Source organism: Balaenoptera ricei, chromosome 18, assembly GCF_028023285.1.
Source record: "Balaenoptera ricei isolate mBalRic1 chromosome 18, mBalRic1.hap2, whole genome shotgun sequence".
Classification (NCBI taxonomy): domain Eukaryota; kingdom Metazoa; phylum Chordata; class Mammalia; order Artiodactyla; family Balaenopteridae; genus Balaenoptera; species Balaenoptera ricei.
In genome coordinates, this window is record NC_082656.1 from 71,102,075 (window position 1) to 71,123,798 (window position 21,724).

Sequence of the window (21,724 nt, forward strand, 5' to 3'; positions counted from 1 at the left end):
CCCTCCTGCAGGAACCGCGGGGTCGGTTCTCCCAAGCCCTAGCTCGTGGCCTTCCAGCAGCAGAGTCACCTGGAGGTGCTGCCCTTCTCTTAGCTACCAACTCAGACTCAAGTTCAGACATCAGCCTCAACGCCACCTGGAGACTTTAACTTGAATCCAGGATCTGAGACCCACTTTTCCAGGCAGCTGTTCAGAGCAGCCCTAACCTCCTGCCTGCGGGAGGCCCTGGCTGACTGTGGGACACGGCTCCTCGCCAATGCTCACTCTGTACGCTTACGTCTGTAAGGGCAACTCGTGTTTTTGTTCCCTCTTCTGTTTTAAGAAATTACCAACGAAATCTAGTAAGTGCAGAGGAGTGAAAACAGTCCCAGGCTGGGAGCCAGGGGTCCTGGGTGCTTTGCCTTGACTCTCTGCCTCGGCAGCGCTGACCTTGGGCAATCCATGTAGTCTCTACTCTAAATTGCTTTCACCTGGAAGACTGTGCCGTTCTCGCTGCCACGCTTGCTTCTCGCGGGTATCGAGAAGATTAAAGAAGACACCGTGTGTGAGAATGCTTTGAAAACAGCCGAACCTTTCACAGATGTAAGGTATTACTGCCAATGATGATAATAATAATAATAATAATATAGTGCCCATCTCTGAAAATTACCATAACTGTATTTTTTTTTTTACTATTCAACTTCAACAAAAAACACTCTAGATTAAAAAAAAGGGAAAATATCTAATTGAATCTATCTTCATAAAGCCTATGAACTTTTAACTTTCACATGAAAGAAAATACAGACTTTCCCAACCTATATTTCAAAATAAAGAAGGTATTTGCTATCATTTAGTAAGATTTTATACCTCTATTATTATATTGCTATCCTGACTACATTCCTGTTATAGAATCAATGGACAATTTTGGGGAAAAAAACCTTTATTAATACTGATTTTTACACTACTAATGATAGCTGCTATTTCTTGCATTCCAACCGTGCGAAGTATTATAAGAGAGAACTAACACCTTGCTCAGCCCAAGTCTTTAAGCTAAGTAGCTTTACTTCCCTTCTGCAGATGAGAAAACTAAAGTTCAGAGAGGTTGATTTCCTGCCCAGGGTAAAGATTAATAACTGGCCGAGCTCAGAATTTTGAATTCCTGTCTCCCTTTGTCTAATATTTGTGTTTTTACTTTTAAATAATACTATCTGTGACCTATATTACAGCTATCATCAATAAAACAAACTGCAACATTCATTTTCGACCATTAAATTAGATGAACAAGGAACAAAATTTGGCTAATGGCAAGAGATTTGTTGATATCCAAAAAGGTTTTGGGAAATGGGTTTTGAGGTTCTGACAGCCCATTGACAGTCAAGGTACAACCTGAATGTGTGTCCCTACACTGACCCAGGCTTCAAATTATCTAAAAGGGAGGGAGGTTGGGAATTTGCTTCAACAGAAAGTCAAAAATGGAGATGTGGGGAGGGCTCTAGTTTCTAAATGTTTACTTCGATCATTAGTCTCTAGATTAAATTACACTACTAGTACTGGTTTTTCCTAATATTTATTTTCACTCCTCATCTATGACAGTTGTCCCCAAACTGGGCTGCACATCAGATCATGTAGTAAATTTTTTTTAATGCAAATCTCAAGGACCCTGCCCAGACATATTGAGTCAAAATTTGTGATATCTCTATTTATGAAATTCCCCTCAGGCATTTCTGATATAGCTGGTTCTTTGAATCACTGATCTGTTGTGATTTATGACCTTTCAGAATTGATTTTCTTAAATCCTAACATTATAGAGCCCTTATACCATTTAAATCACTTGGCTTCTTTTCAACGGTACTAAATTATAAAAGCTACAGTTACTGAAAACCACAGCGTTCTATAATTATGACTCAAATGGGTTGAAAATGGAAAACATTCATGTATAAAACTCTGTAGAAAGTCAAGGAAGAAAAAAAATCCTAACTGCCATCAATTTCCCATGATAAGACCTCATGAAGCAACTTTCCCCCAAAGTGAATTTTATGTCAGAGCCATAAAGATCTAAGAGCCCCTCGTGAGAGTGCAGCAGCAGCCCTCTAAGACCATTAGAATCACCTCTTCCATCCCTCCCCCGACCAGCCACTTCAGTGAAGCCTTTCAGCCTCTCCAAGAACTCCCCGCACAAACTATTAATAATTCACTGCTTTCTAACATCATCGTTTGTAAAAGATATTTTTCCATTATTGCTGTCAACAAAAAACTTAATACACACAGATTATTATTTTTCCCATATGTTCAACAACTCAGAGCTATAAATAGACAACAAGAATGTTACCCACAATGTACAAATAGAGAAGTAGCATGACATGGCCAACCACATAGTTCAATATGAGAAAATTGCATTAACATGTGATTGCAAATACCTAAAATATCCTAAAAATAAATAGGGTAAAAGTCATCCAGTAACTAAAAACAAACAAAACCAACAAAAACTATTCAGGTCCAATTCACTCCACTGCAAAGTTTATTCTAAGAAAAATCTTTAGCATCTTAAATTTTTAACATCAGCTCTTTGAAAGTGAAGCAAAAGTTTGTTGTTCTCTTAAATGTACATTTTTAACATTGGCTCTTTAAAAGTGAAACCAAGTTTGTTGTTCTCTTAAATGTGCATTATTTCCTTTCTGAAAGGCATATTTTCAGGTGAGGCTTTTGAAAACAATCATCCCGTCAACCCTCTAATATATTTCTTCTTATCCCTGGACAAAGAGTATAGTGATAGAGAAGTTTAGTAAGGAACTCTATGCCTTCATCACTGCTGCGCTGATTTTGTGACCTGGGAAACCAAAGCAACTTTTAATGGCCAATGGAAAAGTTCAAGCCCTTCCGTCCCACCTTTCAGGAAAGGAAGATTGGATCTAGACATAGCTGAGCTAGAGCAAGAAACAGCAGGTCTAGATGAAAGCTGCCTATGAATTTTGGGGTTATATATGCTAGTGATAGAATATGGAAACATACTGGTAAATCTTAGCAAAATAAAATACCAAATAATCCCCACTTTTTGAGAGTGTATAAACTTGGTCAGTCTGAAAATCAGTCTATAGTCAAGGGTTTTTCTTTCTTCCTCTCCCTTTGAGAGACACGTAGGAGAAATCAAAGATTATGAGTCAGCATTCCCTAAGTTCGACTGCCTTCTTGTTGTAACAGTCAATAGTTTGGAATGATGAGCAATTAGAGTGAAGTTATTCTTTTCTTTTCTTGAGAACACTTTCATGGGAATAAAAGTTTAACCTGGTCCCTGTGGTTAGGTTTCTATGATGTTCTCCCATGTGTTTGTACGGTTTGGGGAAGAGAGGATCTGTATGGACTTCATTTTTATTAAGCAAAAAACAGAGAAGCTTAATGAATTTTCACAGTTCAGCATTGACCTACGCAACTAACACAAAGAGTCTTGTATGCAATGAATGAATTTTGCTCAAATGACACTTGCTGGTGATTTTGAAAAGTTTTCTTCTAAAGGAATCTTTGTCTTGTGTTATCTTCTTTTAACAGCCCACTTTTCCTGTAGGTCCCGCAATAGGGACAAATACGGCGATTAGCTTTGCTCCTTACTTAGCGCCGGTAACCCCTGGAGTTGGCTTAGTCCCAACGGAAATTCTACCCACCACACCTGTTATTGTTCCCGGAAGTCCACCTGTCACCGTCCCGGGCTCAACTGCAACTCAGAAACTTCTCAGGACTGACAAACTGGAGGTACTTCAATTATATTTGTGGTTTGAGATGCATCTGTGGTAGAACCGTGCCTCTATGTAAGTGAATGCTTGTAAGATATTAACTCAGTCTTGCAAAACAGCCATGCACACACATTCACCTAAAAGCCATGCATTCATAATTCTATTGTTTGAATTTAAGGTCGAGTAGAAAGGAAATTAGTCTGTGGGAAAAGAATAAGTTTAATACAAACAAAAATCTGTTGTGTGGAATGTGTGTCCAGGGCCAAAATATGTAACAACCAATGGAACATTGAATCAATCACTAGGCAGGCCACGAAGATGGCTCCCAAGGGCTCCAGCTGCGCCAGGCATGAACCTTTGCTGGATCCTGGAAAGGTCTGGTAACGGGCAGGTTAGGAGGCCAGCAGCCAGGACAAGGGGGACGGTCAGGGACACGGGTGGGAGGACGTAGCACTATGACTACTGACCAAGTGGTATGATCATATTTCAGTATTTGAAGAACTAGTACGGCTGCTCTAGCGTGTTCCAGGATATCAGCCCCAGTTACGTAGAGGTAAACAGGGGGAACTGGAGCCTGGGAAAATCTAATTATTGATTTGAGATATTTTCTTTAACTTAAATTCAAGTGATCTACAAAAGTCAAGAAAACACAGACCTAGAGAACAAACTTGTGGTTACCAGGGGGGGAAGGGTGGGGGGGAAGGGATAGTTAGGGAGTTTGGGATTGACAGGTACGCACTGCTATATTTAAAATGGATAACCAACAAGGACCTACTGTATAGCACAGGGAACTCTGCTCAATATTATATAACAACCTAAATGGGGAAAGAATTTGAAAAAGAATAGATACATGTATATGTATAACTGAATCACTTTGCTGTACACCTGAAACTATCACAACATTGTTAATCAACTATACTCCAATATAAAATAAAAAGTTTAAAAATTCATATATTTATAAAACATAATTCTTAAGTCATGAGTCAAACCAACTCAGCTGTACTTTACTAGGTAAAATTTCTCTTTAATCAGTTAGGGCATTCATCCATTCATCTTAACTACTGTATCCTATGACATTTAATAGAGCATTGTATATGGGTGTGTAAAGGGTCTGATAGATTTTTCAAAGAGTTCCTTTAATTCAACCACCAGTTAGTTGTTAGGTGATATATATGTATGGTTAGAATGTACACTGTGCTTTATCTTGGATCATCTGAGAATGTTCTTTCAATGTGCATTTGTTTAAATATTTACCCAATAAATATTGAAAATGATAAAATGTTGCCTAATATCAGCTTCCATCTGGAGTATATAGATCCCCAAATGAAAAGACAATAAACTCCCATCGCTACTGTTTTGATCAAGACTAACCCTGTGAATATTGAACAGACCTTTCATGGGACTGGAAAAGTGTTTGGGGCTCCACCTGGTGGACCCATGAAGGTTTCGTGTTCAGTACGTGACCGTGTGGTTTAGAAAACAAATTAAATCAGCTGAGTTGGGAACAAGTTGTCCTTCCCTACAGGATTGGTAGACAAAGACATATGTAAAACTGATTCACGAGGACTTTAGCAAAGCAGCTTGCAATTCATTTCAAACCAGGAATGAAGTCAGCTGCACACAGAGCCCCTTGGTAAATGCCTGATGGCTACTCTACACCCCAATGCAGTCTTAGCCTGGAGTCATTCCACTTACAGAGGGAGGCATACTCAGAATCTGTGGGAACAGTTTAGTAATTTTTATTTTGTACATTTTATGAGCTAAAGATGGAATGTTGGATAATATCCAAAGTAGAAGGAAACAATTAATAATTTTGTGATTTATCTGTTTACCCTTTAAACTCGCTTGGTCACTGGTCAGTGAAACTGTATTTCCCAAGTACTTTTGACTCTTACAAGGCTTGAATGTCATGTCAGTGACCCTTCCTGTAATGTCACTAATGATAAAGATGTGAACCACCACTTGAGCACATCAACTTTGGATGTGGAGCCTGAGAAGAAAATAACTTACAATTTTACTAGTAATTCTTCCACGATAATGATATTTATAAATATAAGTATTATGTATATATGTTATTTGTGTTACTTGATGCTATCGGTATTTAGGGCAAGGTTAAGAATACTCTTTAAATTCCAAAGAAAATTTTCTTTAAACAGTAAACTCCTGATCCACGAGAATTCTCAGAGGATGGAGCATTGCAGTTACTTGAGATTTCAGGATAATTAAGGGTTAAGGAATAAAAAAAAGAAACAATACATCAACACTTCAAACTCTATCCTACTTCCCTCCTTTTACTTCTTTCCCTTTATCTCTTCCCATATTTCTCTCCGTTTTATTTTGTATTTTTACCTTCTTTCTGTGCTGTCAGAAATAATAATATTGTGACTTAAATGAAAGTTTTGGTGTCTTAGATATCGTAGTTCTTCTAATTTATGAGTATAAGCATACGTTATCTTTGTGGAGCAGGAGAGACCTATGGGAAAACGGGAGTATTCACATTCACTCCAGCCCCACTTCCCATCCTCAGAGAGGAGAAACAAGTTTGTCACGTCGCCTTATTCTTTTAGCAGTTGTGCAGCAATGACCTTGTGGCTTGATCTTTGGTGAAATAATCCCTCCACATAAAAAACCTGTAAAATCCCAGAGTTGTCATGGTAGAAGAAGATGTGGCTATATATAGACGTCCAAATTTTATATACGTGTGTGTATATATATATACACACACATATATATAAACTCTCCAAATTACTATATATATATATATATATATAATAAACTAGTCTTTCTTTCCTTTCTTCCTTCCTTCCCTCCCTCCCTCCTTTCCTTCTCTAAATAAATAAATAAATCCCAAGAACAATGGGGGCCTTGTTGATTTAACTGCAGATTTTGACTTTCTTAATATAGATTCTTACCCCAGAAAAGAGGGCGAAGTAAAACTCAAATTATTTTGCCCGGGATTCCAGTTACTTGAGTCCTGGATAATGGAATGTTTATTGTAAATGGCACAAAAGCCACCATTAAAAGAAAGGAAAGGCATTTATTCCTTTTCTTTTTTTTTTTTTTTTACATCGTGGCTGCGCTCGCAGAGGTAGTTCCCGGCGGCCCTGGGGCCTCCTTCTGCATCGTGTGCTCTTCTCCCCGTGTCCTAGGTCTGCAGGGAGTTCCAGCGAGGAAACTGTGCCCGGGGAGAGACTGACTGCCGCTTTGCACACCCCGCCGACAGCACCATGATCGACACAAACGACAACACCGTAACCGTTTGTATGGATTACATAAAGGGGCGTTGCATGAGGGAGAAATGCAAATATTTTCACCCTCCTGCACACTTGCAGGCCAAAATCAAAGCTGCGCAGCACCAAGCCAACCAGGCCGCGGTGGCCGCCCAGGCAGCCGCGGCCGCGGCCACAGTCATGGTAAGTGGGGCGCGCGCGCCGCGCACCTTTCCCGGCCCGCGAGCCCGGAGCCGCGCCTTCCGCGCGGGGACGCGCACGCTCCCCAGACCGCTGGGAGCGGGGACGGCTGCTGTTCCCGCTGCTCCGCTGCCTACGTCCTGTCTCGGTTGCCCCCGTTTTGTTTTGTTTTGTTCTGTTCTGTCCCTCCCTCCTTCCCTTCTGCAGCACAATAAGTAAATCCCTCAGGCGGGCGCAGGGAACGCGGGGCGGGTGCGAGCGCCCTTCCCCACGCCCAGCTCTGCTCGGAGACCTGACACGGGCGGAACCGGCCCGGGCTCCTCGCAGAGCGGGAAGGACCAGGGAGGCGGCCCAGAGCCCGAGAGAGCGAGAGAGAGAGACAGACAGAGAGAGAGGGAAACAGGGCGGGAGGCCTGCGGCGGCGGCTGCGCATGACCCGCAGCGCTCCCGAGAGAGCAGCCCGGAGCCAGGAGCCCGCGGCCGGCGGCCCCCCTGCCCGGCTCTTCCCTACCCCCATCTTTTGTCCCTCTTCTGTCACTTATCGCAAAGGCCATGCTGCAAACACTCTCTCCCTAAATGAAATTTTATGCAGAACATCAAGTCATGAAACAGCTGAAGATGGAGCTGTAGGGCTGGTGCTCGGAAAAAAAAAAAAAAGGCCTGGAACCCAGCCTCAGGTCCCTGAGCCGCTGTCCTGGCTCAGGCCCCACCCCAGACGTTGGGGCTCTGAATTCGAATTCTAAAATATCCCCAGGTGTTTTGTATACACAGTAACATTTGAGAAGCCCCTACCTAGAACACTTAAATTTAGCTGTATTCTGGGATTACCTGAGGGATCTTGAAAGGTTCTAACATCAGTCCCTTCCCCCAAGTTTCTTATTTAATTAGTTTGGATGTGGCCTGGGCAGGGGCTTTCTTTCTTTATTCTTTCTTTCTTTATTCTTTCTTTATTTATTTAGAAGCTCCCAGTTGATTCCAGTGTGCAGCAAAGTTTGAGAACCCACCGCACTGGCCTGTAGAATTAATTTGTTTTCATGTGAGATCTCTGGCTTGACAGAAGTCTATTTTAATATATGATAGGCACTGGGCGTCCATTCATTCAAAACATATTATATAATGAGACCTGCCGTGCATCAGGCACTTGCTGGCTGGAAAAAATAAATCAGGCAGCTTTCCTTGCCCTCGGGGAGCTTGGAGTTTAGTGATGGCGATAATGCTCCTCCATGACACAATGGAAATGCATAATGGGGTCCGGGGTGGAGGGGGGCAGGAAAGACTCAGTGGCCAGTCATCCCTTGCGAAAGACAGATATGGCTTCAGGGATGAAAGGTATAGTTTAAAACACATTGTTCTAACTAGCGACCACCACTTCATACACTGATCAGGCGATCAGAATGCAAGGGTAGCTGTTATACACCAAGTTCATATTACTCAACATTCTTTCCACAAATTTTTGTTTTTAGAGAATGATTCATTGTATTTTATTTTTTTAGAGAATGATTCGTTTTATTTTTTATTTTATTTTATTTTTGGCCACACCACGCAGCTTGCAGGACCTTAGTTCCCTGACCAGGGATTGAACCTGGGCCCTCGGCATGAAAGCACAGAGTCCCAAACACCGGACCGCCAGGGAATTCCCTCCACACATGTTTATAAGGCCTGGCCCAGTGATAAGCAACAGGCGTGCAGAGAGGAACAGAGCCTGCCCTTACGTCATCACCGCTTAGCGTGGCCTGTGTGCTTATTCAGACCTTTCCAATCTCAGCTTATTTCCAAGTATCTTGAGCACTGAGTCCTTCATCTCTCTCACTGTTTCTTCTCAGAGTCCTCGTCCCTTTAGTGTTTTTTCATCACTGGACGTAACAGTGATTTCTCTGTGTGTGAGTTTCTATATGTGTGGGAATGTATGCATCCACATAAGAAAGTCAGGACAATATAGATGAATTCTCCCCTTTTTGTTCTCATAAAAGAGTGGTTTTCGAAACTGATTATAATTAGGAGCAGGGAGTGAGGGACCTGTAGGGGAGATGAGAATAAATTGGTCACTGAATGCTGATGAAAAAGGAATTCTTTTAAGAGAGCAAATGAGGTCTTCTATACACTTCTGCAGTGTGGAATCCATCTTACCATCCACTTAGTGAAGATCTCATCCTACCGAGAAGTAAAATGTTTTTCATTGTAATCATTCTTTCAGGCCAGCCCAAATTTATTCTAACTGGTGTGTTGATCGTTGGGCACAAAGAACGCGTTTTTACCTTAAGCGAATGTTATAAATCATAACTAGGTATCAAGGATACCCCCAAGGCTAATCAGAACTCTGGTTGCAAGAGACAAAAACTTTACTAGATCATTTAGTGCCCTCCACGAGAGTAGAGGTAAAATAGGGCTCAGGGGTAGATGGATCCAGAAACTTGAAAACCAGTAGGTCTCTCGCTTTTCTTTTTTTCTGCTTCTCTTGGTATATCAGCTCCACTCTCTAAGATCAGCTTCTCCAGACAACACTGACCATGGCTTTGGACACCTGTAGGGACACATTCTTACATCTCCTGACAAGAGACAAAAATAGTATCTTCGATACCATCTCTAATTAGGAAAAAAAAAAAAAAAAAGAGCCACCAGGGTCATTTTGGTGGTTGTCCTGTGGTGAGAGTAATAGCATGCCATGATTGGCTCAGCCTGGATCACGATGGCCATCTCTGGCCACTGGAATATGAGACGAGGTTCTGGGACTATGAAAAACTTAGTCCCTATACCTCAAATACCTGTTAAATACAAAAAAACACTGGTGCTAATAGTGACCTTTACAGCTGAGCCCTGAATTTATCTGAGCCTTGATTTATCCGGCTGTTACCTAGAAGTACCAATTCTAACATCTGCAGTCAATATGTTCTTCAATCACTGAAGGAACAATGCACCTAGAATATGTCAATGGTAGATGACCTGGGTTGATGGAGATAAGAGAAGAACTGGCCATTTACACAAACAGCCCGGTATCTTTTAATCAAGATTCGACTCCTCTATGTGCCTTTCTGTGCATTTTCACATCATCTTCATCAAGATGCACAGATGTTGTTGCAGTGGATGTCAGTGTATTTAGTTACCATAGTTTCCTAGATTGTTACCCTGTGCCCAGATTTGGAGTTCTGATACTTCAGGTGATCTTGCAGCACCGTCAAAGACAACCCAAAGGAATGTAGTTTCCTTAGTTCCCTGAACTAAGGAAACAAAACAAACAAAACAGAACAAAAGCGTCAGCTTCTTTCTGACAATGACATGAAAATTACTGAATCTGTCATGTCTTTTTAGTTGAAGTGAGAGGCTCATTTGAAACCAGTCTAGTTGCAGCTGGATGAAGTCAAAGTATTCTTATTCTCATAGCGAGATTACTCAGTACACTGAAGAAAAACTATTATTTCCTTATTTAAAAGAACAAATGGGAGTGATGATTGCAGTCAGAAGATATTAGTATTCCATTCACCTGGGTTCCATATCTGAACACCAAGAATTTCTGTAGTGCGATTTTTATTACTGTCCGGGATTTCCCCTTCTTTGGATTAACTGGACCCTGAAAAGGAATTGAAAGCTTTGATTCCAGAAAAAGAGACATCTCTTTCCTTTAGAGCCTTAATCTTTTGCACTGCCTCTTAAAACATGAGCATCACCCTCGTCAGAATTTTTCAAATGTAAAAATAAGCCAGCCAGAGCCTCTCTTTGGTAATTTTAACACAGAGCGTATCTGATCTTCAAGTCAGCAGTCTTTCTTCACGCACACACCAAAATGGGGCTACACCAGGAGATACTTATTTTGTAAAAGGAAACAGGACCAGCTGCCATCAGCTAGATAAGTGTCAGTTGTTCAAGAAAACACGTACAGGAACTTTGAATCGCATCCTACTCGTCCACATCCTTTTCTTCCACATTCGAGTGGCAGCTCTGATGACTGTCGTCAGCATTTCCTGACTCCTCAGGTTTGGTCTTTGCCTCTAATGCCGGGCCCTTGGTTGGCTTGCCTTGACTTGAAGTTGGCTTGCTCCTTGATCCAGAAAATGAAAAGCCTGGCTGTATGTATATAAGGCTGGAGAAAGCCCAGAGGGGGCAAAGGATCAGAAATGTTGGTGAAGCCAGCAAGAATGGGTGCCCAGTGCCTGGCACACGGTAGGGGCTCAATTAAAGAGAACCTCGCTCTCTGCATAGGTGCCTAAGGAAGCTCCCAAGGTGCACCGGGCTTGGGGATCTCTCAGGCCTATTTTAAGCCTGAAGATCTTTCAATATAGGTAAACATATGCCTGCAGCCACATAATACCCTCTAAAACGGAACATCTGTCTACTACAAAGCCACATTAGAACATGATTATTCATCCATACAGTTTTTCAAAAACATTCTACACATGTGCCTCAAAGTGTGAGGTGTGCAAGATATTAATAGGTACAGTCGACCCTCCAAGACCTTAGTGTTTCCTTGAAAAGACAAGATGTTTGCATTTAGTAAAGAAAACCCCAAATACGGAGTGGCGGAAAGGGAAATGCTGTCACTGTCCAGCTCAGTTTAGGGCTCTCAGCTTCTTTAAATTCCTAGTTTATTATAATTTCTGTCGAAATTGCATTTCATCAAACTAAGGTTGGGAAAAAAGAGAACATTAACCTTTCAGGTGTCCATCCTAAGGAGAAATATTTAATATTTCTTTTTTCTACTTGGAGACTTCATTAAATGATACTCTGTTAAATCAAAATTTTGTTCATAAATACCAGCCTGTGGAGACATAATCACTCTTCTAGTTAGCATATCAGAAAAGATCAACCCAAGAGCAGATTTGTTCTATACCTCTCAAAGACTGGAAAAGTGAAGGGAAGAATTGAAACCAGAAAGTTGAGGCCAAAATGGTTTTGAGCTTAACCATCCGGTGAACGTTGTTAGTGTACTCTGTGAGAACAGGCTATGCAGCTTCATGTAGTCAGTACAGGCTAATAGAAGCAAAAATAATTTTTTTAATTTTTAAAAATTGCATTATCTAGCAGTGTAAAACTATACAGGAATGAAAGATTTTAAACAAAACCGGTGTCATGAAAGTTACATCATGGCAAACTGACATTTGAGGAAAGAATATTCAAAGAAGCTTTCTCACTGTGAAGCTTGTTGGGCTTTGAAAATGTTCACAATTCTGCCTGAAGAACAATGATTGTATGTTACGTGATGGCCTCTATCCAGACTGCCTTCCAAAGCAGCTTCTCCACGGGCCATTCTAAGCCTCTCCTCTACCTGTAGTCCTTTACGCTTTATTGCTAGTCTCCACCCTGCTCCACCCTTAGCTCCTTCCTTTACTTCCTATCACTTCCATACTTTTAATCCTGAGTCTTCAAATGATGATGAACAGCTCTTTATTGGCCAAGGAAGATATCATTCATTGTTTCCCAGTTTGAGGGTTAAATACTATCCCATTTTCTTTCAAATGCCATAGCTGTAACTCGGAACTTTAGAATAAAACATTTTGTATTTATTGTGCAAACCTTAGGGATTTACCTATTGTGCTAAACATAGAAAATGGGTATTTCATTTCTTTTGTTTGCATTGGAGCTATTCCTTTGAATTTCTTTATTTTCATAGAATTCCATCATAAAATTTTTAGATTTTTTTTACAACAGTCATCAAGGAACAGGAAAATTTTTTCATCATGGTCTAAATCAATCACTATTTATTATTATTTCAGCTGTTTAAATGAAACTATCTGCCCACAAGTATGGTTATAAGTTAAAGATATTATTTTACTTCTAATAGTCCAAGCAGTTCTCTGCTATCTTTTAGCTGTTTGCTATTTTTAGCTGTTGTACTTGTTCTAGCCAAGAGTTTCCCACATCTCATTAACTGGGTTGGTCACTGATTATACTTAAAAGTATGACTAGAATTATTAAATATAAATTATTTTGATACCTGAGGACACTAAATACCCTTTAAAGGGTATTTTCTTAGTGTAATCTGGTAAGTTGTTTGCGATAAATTGAATTAAAATTTCAAATGTGGTGGAAAACAGAATGGATGATAAGTTAGTCATTAGAAACCATATGATGGAATAAAAGCAGGAAATTTGAGAAACCTACTATGCGAATTCAAAACTTGTTAAGTTTGGAACCTTATTCCATGTTACCAGATCCACACTAGCAAAGTGAAGAGAAAAATTGAGACAATTATCCACATAATTCAGACAAAAAACTAAGATCCAAACCCAAACAGTTTTGCCTAAATAATCTTGTGTTTGAATATTTTTTTGCCTGAATTGTTTGTCTCAGTTTGCCGCTTCATTTTGTTAGGCTAGATCTTCATTAAAAATTATTTTTATAAAAGTTAAAGATATTATCTTTTTTTTCAACTTGGATCTCATAACTTGGATGTTATACGTAGTGCATTCATTATTTTATATTTGAAAACTAACTTATCAGAAGTTCTTCAATCCTGTGGCCCTTAAAAGTTTTGCATTTTTTCTGAAGCAATGTAAAAAATGCTTATGGTATGTATGCAAGCTGCTGTTTTAATTAACTTTCCTGAATTTCAAACATCTATATTTTACTCTCTTATATGCTTTTAACTAAGGTATAGTAGATGCATTTTTGCTTCAATACTAATTTAAGGTGTAATATTCATTTCTTTAGAGAACATTTTTGTTGTTGTGCATGCCTAGTGTTTTGTACGTTGTATATTGCATTCAGAATATTTTTTTCCTTCTCACCTATCCACAATGCAATGCCGTTCCCATGATGCACCTCTGCTTGCTGTTTACCTGTATGTTAATTCGCTTGAATCCCATTGGCCCACTGCCATCATGTGCTCGCTGCCTGTTATTAAAAGACTCAGTCGACTGCCAAAGCAATGAAGCGACCTCTCGAAGCATCTGTAGACCTGGTACTTTGACCTTTCACCTTTCGCTTTGCATGTAGCTTTTCAGAGAACCATCTGAGATTTGTATTACTTGTAAAATATTGGTTGCAAACAATCACTATTATTAATTAATGAAAAAAATTCAATAAGGTGTTTAGCCATCTCATTTTCATATGTAATATGTGGAATAAATTAATCCTAACAAATTTTAATACCTTTTCCAAAAGAGTGAAGCAAATTTAAATTACTTGGCTTGGATAAATGCTCATTATAATTCTAATTAACCTTTAAATTCAAGAAATTGCCATTTCGTTAAGGAAAAGAATAGGTATTAATAATAACACAAATGCTTCTTTCCCCCCTTAGACTAGTTTAACTCATTTTAAAAGCTGAAGTCATTTTTCGTTGTTGTTGCTTGATAGCTTTTCTTTTCCTTAGTTAAGATGCTACCGTTTTGGATTACAGAAATCATGCTTTGCTCTCGGTAACAAACTCTCACTCATTCGACTTTGCCGCTGTATAAATTAAGGTGCATGGCAGACGCATCTCCTTAGCTGTCATTTTTTTAAAGTATGTTGCAATTGATGATCTCTGTGGACGCTGAAGGTGTGTTCACTGTGAGTTATACACATCTTATCCAATTCTTCACTTATAGGCCTTTCCTCCTGGTGCTCTTCATCCTTTACCAAAGAGACAAGCACTTGAAAAAAGCAACGGTGCCAGCACCGTCTTTAATCCCAGCGTCTTGCACTACCAGCAAGCTCTCACCAGTGCACAGCTGCAGCAGCACACGGCATTCATTCCGACAGGTACGTGCCCTGACAGTTCCAAGTCCTGTGTCCGTGTGCCCTCGGTCATGTGCTTTCTTCTCATTCCTTTAAGCTGTTTGGTGGCATCTAGTTTGCTTTTAAAGGGACGATAAATACAGCCTGAAACTCATCATTGTCCTAGCTATCTAGATAATTTACCTTGCTTGGGACAATAGCTAAAGACTGTTAGGATTCTAAAGCCAAATATTTTATAGAGTTAAGTGACAGTTTGAACCCATGAGAAGCAAACAGCTGTTAGGGCTTTTGGTTTCTTGTATTTACACAAGCTGTGTAAAAATTGTTTATGTAAGTAAGACCTCTTATGTGTGACAATTGAAATTTGTCATTAACCCTGAATGACCTAAAAATAGCAATTCCAGTAAATACTAACCTTTTTTTTTTCCTATTCCTATTCAGAGCACTAAACAAAACAAAACAAAACAAAACAAACAAACAAAAAAAGAGGCTATTCAAATTAAAGCAATCCTCTACTCATATTTTTACATCCATTCTATCTCTTTTGCCATCCTTCTCAACTTCCACCAAGTTCACAAATATAGAGAACTCTTATCCTCAGTTTCTAAGCCAATGCCTGATAATATTAGGTGCTAAGGTGCTTTAACTCTGTCATCCTACTAAGAAATGAATTCTGTTAATCACAGAATCTTGAAGTTTAAAGGATTCTTAGTGATCTCCTCATCCAATTGATTGTTTTACAGATGAGAAAGCTGAGGCCCCCTAAATGTGCAGTGACTTCCCAAGGTGGCACTACTAAAGAGAAAAAGACCTAGAACCCAGTTTCCCTGTGACCAGTTCGATGTACATGACATGACACCAGCCAGCCTCCATAGGCGGAGGCCAGAGTCCTCCTTTAGACCTTGGCATAAAACATCGGATAAAAGTGAAGAAACAAAAGTACAATGCACGCCAACCCTCCTCTGTTGTTTTACCCACTTCCCTGACCACAGACCTACATCCACCATATACAAACACAAAGAGTCACCATAAATGACTGGGGTTTCGACCTTTTAGTCTGAGCTAAAAGAAGGGATAACATTTGCAAAATAAAATTTGCTGGAGTGTCAAAAATAAAAATAAAAAAAGAACCAGGGAGTGACTTAGGCTTTAGTGAGAAGGCTGTCCATTGAGTTCTTAGTTTGAAGTCAAAATTTTCAGCCCATGACAGTGGCTTGAAGGTCAATCTAGGTGAATAACAATCTTATCAAAAAAAAAAACCATATTGATCCCAATCCACATGGATGGACCTTTCACGTTTATTATCCATGTTCTTAAATCCTGTAGCATATCAGGAATTAACATAGGAGGGAGCTGAATAAATATTTCTATCCTATTCTTTATATAAAATCTACACTTTGAAATGAATTATTAACCTAACAATATTTATATTGTAGTAAAAATATAAATTACATTAGTAAAGTGGTTCTTAGTATATAGTTTTCTTATTTTAGTTCTGCTCTTCTCTTAAAATAAATAGACTCATAGACCTGTAGAATGAGTCTCCAAATCAGTAATTATTGGGGCTTCAGTCTTGTCCTATGACAACCTTAATTAGTGACATTTCAGTACAGTTATAGCACAGCAGTGATTGTACTTGTAATCCACTTGATATAGCATGTTTATAAAATAATTACTAGAAGGTAAACTTATCTGAAGGTCCTGTGTGATTTCTACAAGTGTCTTATTTGATAGACCTTGTCACTAGATATTTTAAGAGAAAAAAATTGTGGAAGGATATACTGAGGGGAAAAACAGAAAAGGACAAGTCTGTTTCTGAAGACTGGGTAGTAATGCCACTACCATTTCCTGGGAATGCCTCTGAAACCCTGGAGCTAAGCCATGCAAAAGGCTGAAGGCCTCTAACTCATATTTAACACTTCAATAATGACTGACTTGTTAAATCACTGGAAGAATTCTCATTTAAAAATATTTCACCTGGAAACCATTTAAAGACTTCCAAAGCAAGAACGAATAGCGTCCCTTTTGCAAGGGCCTGATTATTGTTGATGAAATGCTTGTATTGAGGACCCAAAGGCTGTTCTGGGTGCTGTGGTTGTGCACTTCCTCCCCCTGCTGGACTCTTTAAGAACTGTTCAAGTGTGTCCAGCAACTCTCAATAGAGCGGGCTTTGGGAGAAGAAAAGTGGGTCCTAGCCCACTTAATTCTGTGGATTAGAAGTATTTCCATCTGTAACATGACATAAATATCACAGTGAACAAACATGTGGATCTCATGCTCTGAAATGGTATTTCAACTTCTATGAAGTGTTCACGTTTCTCTTAAATGATGAAAGGTTAATCTTATTAAAAGGAAATAAGCATAGTCCTTCCCCCCATTAAATCCATAACAGAAAATTCAGTGTTTATTTTGGCTCTAGTTTTTATTTCAGGCACTCTTTCTCATAAGCCACATTTTCAACCTAATTTAAAATGATAATGATAATAATCATTCTTTGTTAATCATTGTTTTAAACTCTGAAAATTAAGTGATGGTGTTCAAAAATAATTTTTTTTAACTTAGTAAATGAGGGGCTCATTGCTTTTAAACTGACAGATTTTGATTTTTCTATAAATGCTTTACATTAACAATTATCATAAATGTGAAACAAAAAACCATTTTATGTTCTCCTGGAAGTTACCCTTTATTGAAAGGTCATTCACAGTGAAGTTTCTGATATGCTGCTAAAATTCTCCCATTGATACAATGTGACTTTGAATTTCAGGGATTCTGCCTCCAGGCTGTGGAGATATTAATTTAAAATATTACGCAAAATATGGGATTCTTCTCCAAACCCATGCTAATATAATTATCACCCTGGTTGATGCCCTAGCACATTTGCAGTGGGTGGGATTTTTCCTTTTTTGATAGGCATTATTTTAACCTAGTGGTTATACTTTTTCTTTGCTATGTTAGGAAAGTGACAAAAACCACACACACAGAAATAGCAGCATAATAATTCTTGGCATTTCTCTGACAGGTTTATTCTGAGTTCCTCTAAGTGTTCTTATCTCATTATCCTTCAAGATAGTTCCGCCAAGTGGCAGGCGTAATTATTTGCATTTTGCAGATGGGAAAACTGAGGCTATGCCTTTGCTGTAAAGTGGAATATATGATTCATGGAATTGTCCAGATAATTCTCACAGATTCTAGAGTGGAAATGTTTGTGCAACTGAAGCAGAAAACAATTGAGAAGTCTTTGTTAATAGAATTAGTGCCTTAGTGAAATGCTTCTGCCGGTCAGAGCAAAGACAACCTACTGACTCTCTCCTTGATTTATTTCATTATATTGGAAATACAGAGTAAGTAGAACAGGGAAGTGCTAGCACAAATACTGCCTAACGATCAGAAACCAGACTATTACATAAGTTTATCACACACCTTGGTGAAAGATTTGTCAGTGTTTAGTGGAAACCCTATCTGTATAACCATAGCAAAATGTATTTATCCTGTTGAATTCAGCAAGCCACTGTTGAACACATAGTCTGTTCTGGGTTCCAAAGCCAGTAGGGGCATACAACGGAGTTCAGAACAAGGCAAAAACCAAATATAATGCAAAGCGTGAAGGGCTACCTTAGGGAATGGGCAAAGCGATTTGAGAATGAGGAAGAAAGAGACAATGTATTTGGCCATCGGATGTGCAGTAGGTGGTGGCGACGAAGGATATGGAGAAAGAAAGACTTTCCAAAGGAGGAGAAATTTGCTTAGGACTTTGAAAGGAAAATTTTACCAGTGTGGGAAGAGCATCCCAGGCAGGGGGAACAGCATGGATTGGGAAGAGTGTACTTGAGGAATAACAAGTTGTCCGTTGTAGCTCAGTGTAAAGTACTGAAGGGGCTGTGTTTGGGGCGAGGGCGGGGGCGGGTGGTGGGAGAGAGTGGGGTGAAAAGGCAGAGATGGGGCTTAGAAAGAAGATCAGGACCAGAATCTGCCACTGAGTAAGACAGCCACACATTGCAAAAATTACGTGTTTCCGATATTCATATCACTTTTAGGCCACATAGAGAGAGATGCTCATCAAATTACTCTGGTTGAGCATTTCAGGCACGTCCTGAACTGAAGCCAAAGGACGGTTCCAGTCCTAGTCCAGTGTGGCTGTAGCAGCTGCTGTTGATGATTTGCAACCCAGTGACATTCAGGTGTGTCCAGGAAAGTGCTCCAAGAAAGCCCATCCACATTGGAATGCGAGAGAATAACATGGAATTTTTATAGGGATAATTTTGAATCCAGCCATGGTTGACTTTGAAATCATTCACAAACTGGGTACTTTAATAACTTTTAGGAACAAATTGCTCCCAACACACTCTCACTGGTGGCTGAGAACATTCACTCAGTTGACTGTTTACCACGTGCCCCACAGACGTAGACAGACATGAACCCTGCCCTCCAGAGCTTACAGTGGAAGAGGAGAGGTGGATTTCAATAAATAGCCATAGAAATATATAATTAAAAATTTTTATGAGTATAATGAATGAAAAAGTAAAGAGTTCAGTAAGGTTTAAAATAGGAAACTGATTTAAGTGGCATGTGAAGGTAGGTAAAAGAACAATTGAACAGTTTTTTAAAGAAGCAACATATACCTCGAGACCTGGAAAATGAAGAGTGGGGTAATGATGATTTTAGGCAGCGGGGAGAGCTTGTGAGGAAGCCCAAAAGTAGGACAAAAGTGTGATGAGTTCATTTCAAAGAAATGAAAGGCTAATCTGTCTGGAGCTTGGTGCATGGGGGCCGGGGGAGGGGTATAGGATGAGCTGGGGAGATAGTCAGAGACTAGACCATGGGAACCTTTATCCTAAAAGCAATGAGAAGGCAATGAATCATTTCCAGCAGAGAAGTGAACAGACCTGTATTGGGGAAGGTTTACTCTGCCAGCAGAATGGAGAATGGACTAAAGGGGGGGACGAGAATGGAGGCAGGAAGACCAGTTAGGATGTTACTGCATAGCCGATCCCAGATCATAAAATGGTGATCAGGCCATGAGAAGTGGCAGTGAAGATGGACCAACAGACAAACACAAGACACATTTTAGAAGCAGAACTGCTTTGTCTTATTGGTGAGTTGGACCAGGGAATTTCACGAGGGAAAGTGGTGTCAGGGAGAACTTTCAGTTTAGGCTAGAGCTACGACATCGATGGTGATGTCCATCTAGCATTTCCTGAGGTGGAGAAACAGATGCTGTGGAAAAGGTCAATGCTTGGACATGTTCAATTTGAGATATTTGTGAGAAATCCAAGTAGGAAGGCCAGATAAGCAGTTAGATGGAAAAACCTGGAGCTCAGAGGAGCTATCTGGGCAGGATACATAAATTTGGAAGCCTTGAGCTTGTAGATGGTATTTAAATCCTAAATTGAATGATACCATGGAGTGAATGATATACCAGAAGAAAAGTATAGAGTAGATAAAAAGGAACCAGACTGAGCCCTGAAAAACTCTAGTATATAGAGGTAGAGTGTGTGTGTGTGTGTGTGTGTGTCTGTGTGTGTGTCTGTGTTTGCATATGTGTCTGTGTCTGTGTCTGTGTTATCAGAAAATCCAAGAGAAAAGAGTGGTTTAATACGGGGAGAGTAGACAAGTGCTAAATGTTACCATGACTCAGGATGGAAGGGTTCTTACTGATTGCAGAAATACGGAGTTCTCTGATGACATGCAGTTTGAGTGGAGAGGTGAAAATGAAAGCCAAACTGGAGAGGACTGAAGAATAAATGGGGTCAAGGAAGTGCAAATTTATGTGTAGGTAACTTTCCAGAAGTTTGATTGTGAAGAAGTTTAGAAACATAGGGCTGGAGAAAGATAGGGTGTCATGAGGTGTTTGTGTGTGTGTTTTCAGTTGGATATATTAGCACATGTTTGCTGAGGAATCCAGGAGTGGCCCAGTTAAATAGCCTCTTTTCCTGACTAGTTAATGTTGGCCTGATCAAAATGCAGATCAGGCAAAAAGTCTCCCTCAGGTGTGAACAGTTCAACAGAGAGACTAGAGACCTACACATCTCAGATTCTTCACCCAGTATCTCAGAAGGCAGTTCTAAAACCCTAAGTGGGTACACCTACCTTCATTAAAGACTACTTCTCTGGCACCCATATGACACCCAATCTTCAGTTATCTAAATCCTTACATTACCTTGATTTTCACTCTAAGGAGCTGAACCAGAAGTAGATAATTCCTTTCAATACAATTCTTTTTTCAGTATTCCACAACATATGTTATATTCATGGTCAGTTTTCTGATTCAAGTACATTAATAAGACCACCCACAGGTAAGGCAGCTATTCCCAAGGAAGGGCTGAAATCCCCCTCCCTCCCCCTCTCCTTCCCACCCTCTCACTTACCCACCTAGACACCAAAAACCCCTAGCCCTGGTCCTATCCCAGCCCCAGTTCTGTGCTGTTCTTCCTCTGCAGTGTTTAGATTTTATTGCTAGCCACCGCTCCTTTGTCATAATGAATCTCATAACAGAAAATAGGTCACACACACATCCGGTCATCCCGTCACGGGAACCTCAGTCTTCCTACGTTGAGGGCTTTCAAGCAGTAATCTAAAATTCACCTGACCTGCAACCCTTTGATTTAGAGGATACGGAATCTTAATTATTGTTTTTGTTTTCATATTGTTATTGACACAAAACATTTTACAATCAAACAAGCAAACTTTTAATTCAATAAGGTCAGTGTGATTTAGTGAATACAAAACCTGACCTGGATTTAGGAACAGAATTCTATTTCTAGCCTTAGCCTTGACTCCCATGATGCATGACCTTGGAGTAGTTACTATGCCTCAGATTTTTCATCTGTAAAATACCCACTTCCTACCTTGGAGGATGAACTTGAGAATGTCTGTAAGATACTGTGAGGTCTTAGAGGAAGGTGACTGCTGAATTATCACATGTCATTCTTACTAGAATCATGTCAATGGAGATGAATC

At 39.9% G+C, this 21,724-nt stretch overlaps 1 protein-coding gene across 5 annotated transcripts in view; it reads left to right on the forward strand.

The window, feature by feature from the left end:
* The window catches only part of MBNL2 (muscleblind like splicing regulator 2), a 158,475-nt gene that overhangs the window by 109,405 nt on the left and 27,346 nt on the right, over positions 1 to 21,724 (forward strand). For 2 of the 5 annotated variants that reach the window (XM_059903140.1, XM_059903142.1), the window contains exons 4-7: positions 3,523 to 3,723; positions 6,854 to 7,117; positions 13,953 to 14,006; positions 14,638 to 14,791. In XM_059903140.1, coding sequence (XP_059759123.1) covers positions 3,523 to 3,723; positions 6,854 to 7,117; positions 13,953 to 14,006; positions 14,638 to 14,791 — 673 coding nt within the window. Of the gene's footprint in view, positions 1 to 3,522; positions 3,724 to 6,853; positions 7,118 to 13,952; positions 14,007 to 14,637; positions 14,792 to 15,510; positions 16,153 to 21,724 lie in introns of those variants that run through there. The other 3 variants (XM_059903143.1, XM_059903144.1, XM_059903145.1) reach the window with 2 other exon arrangements.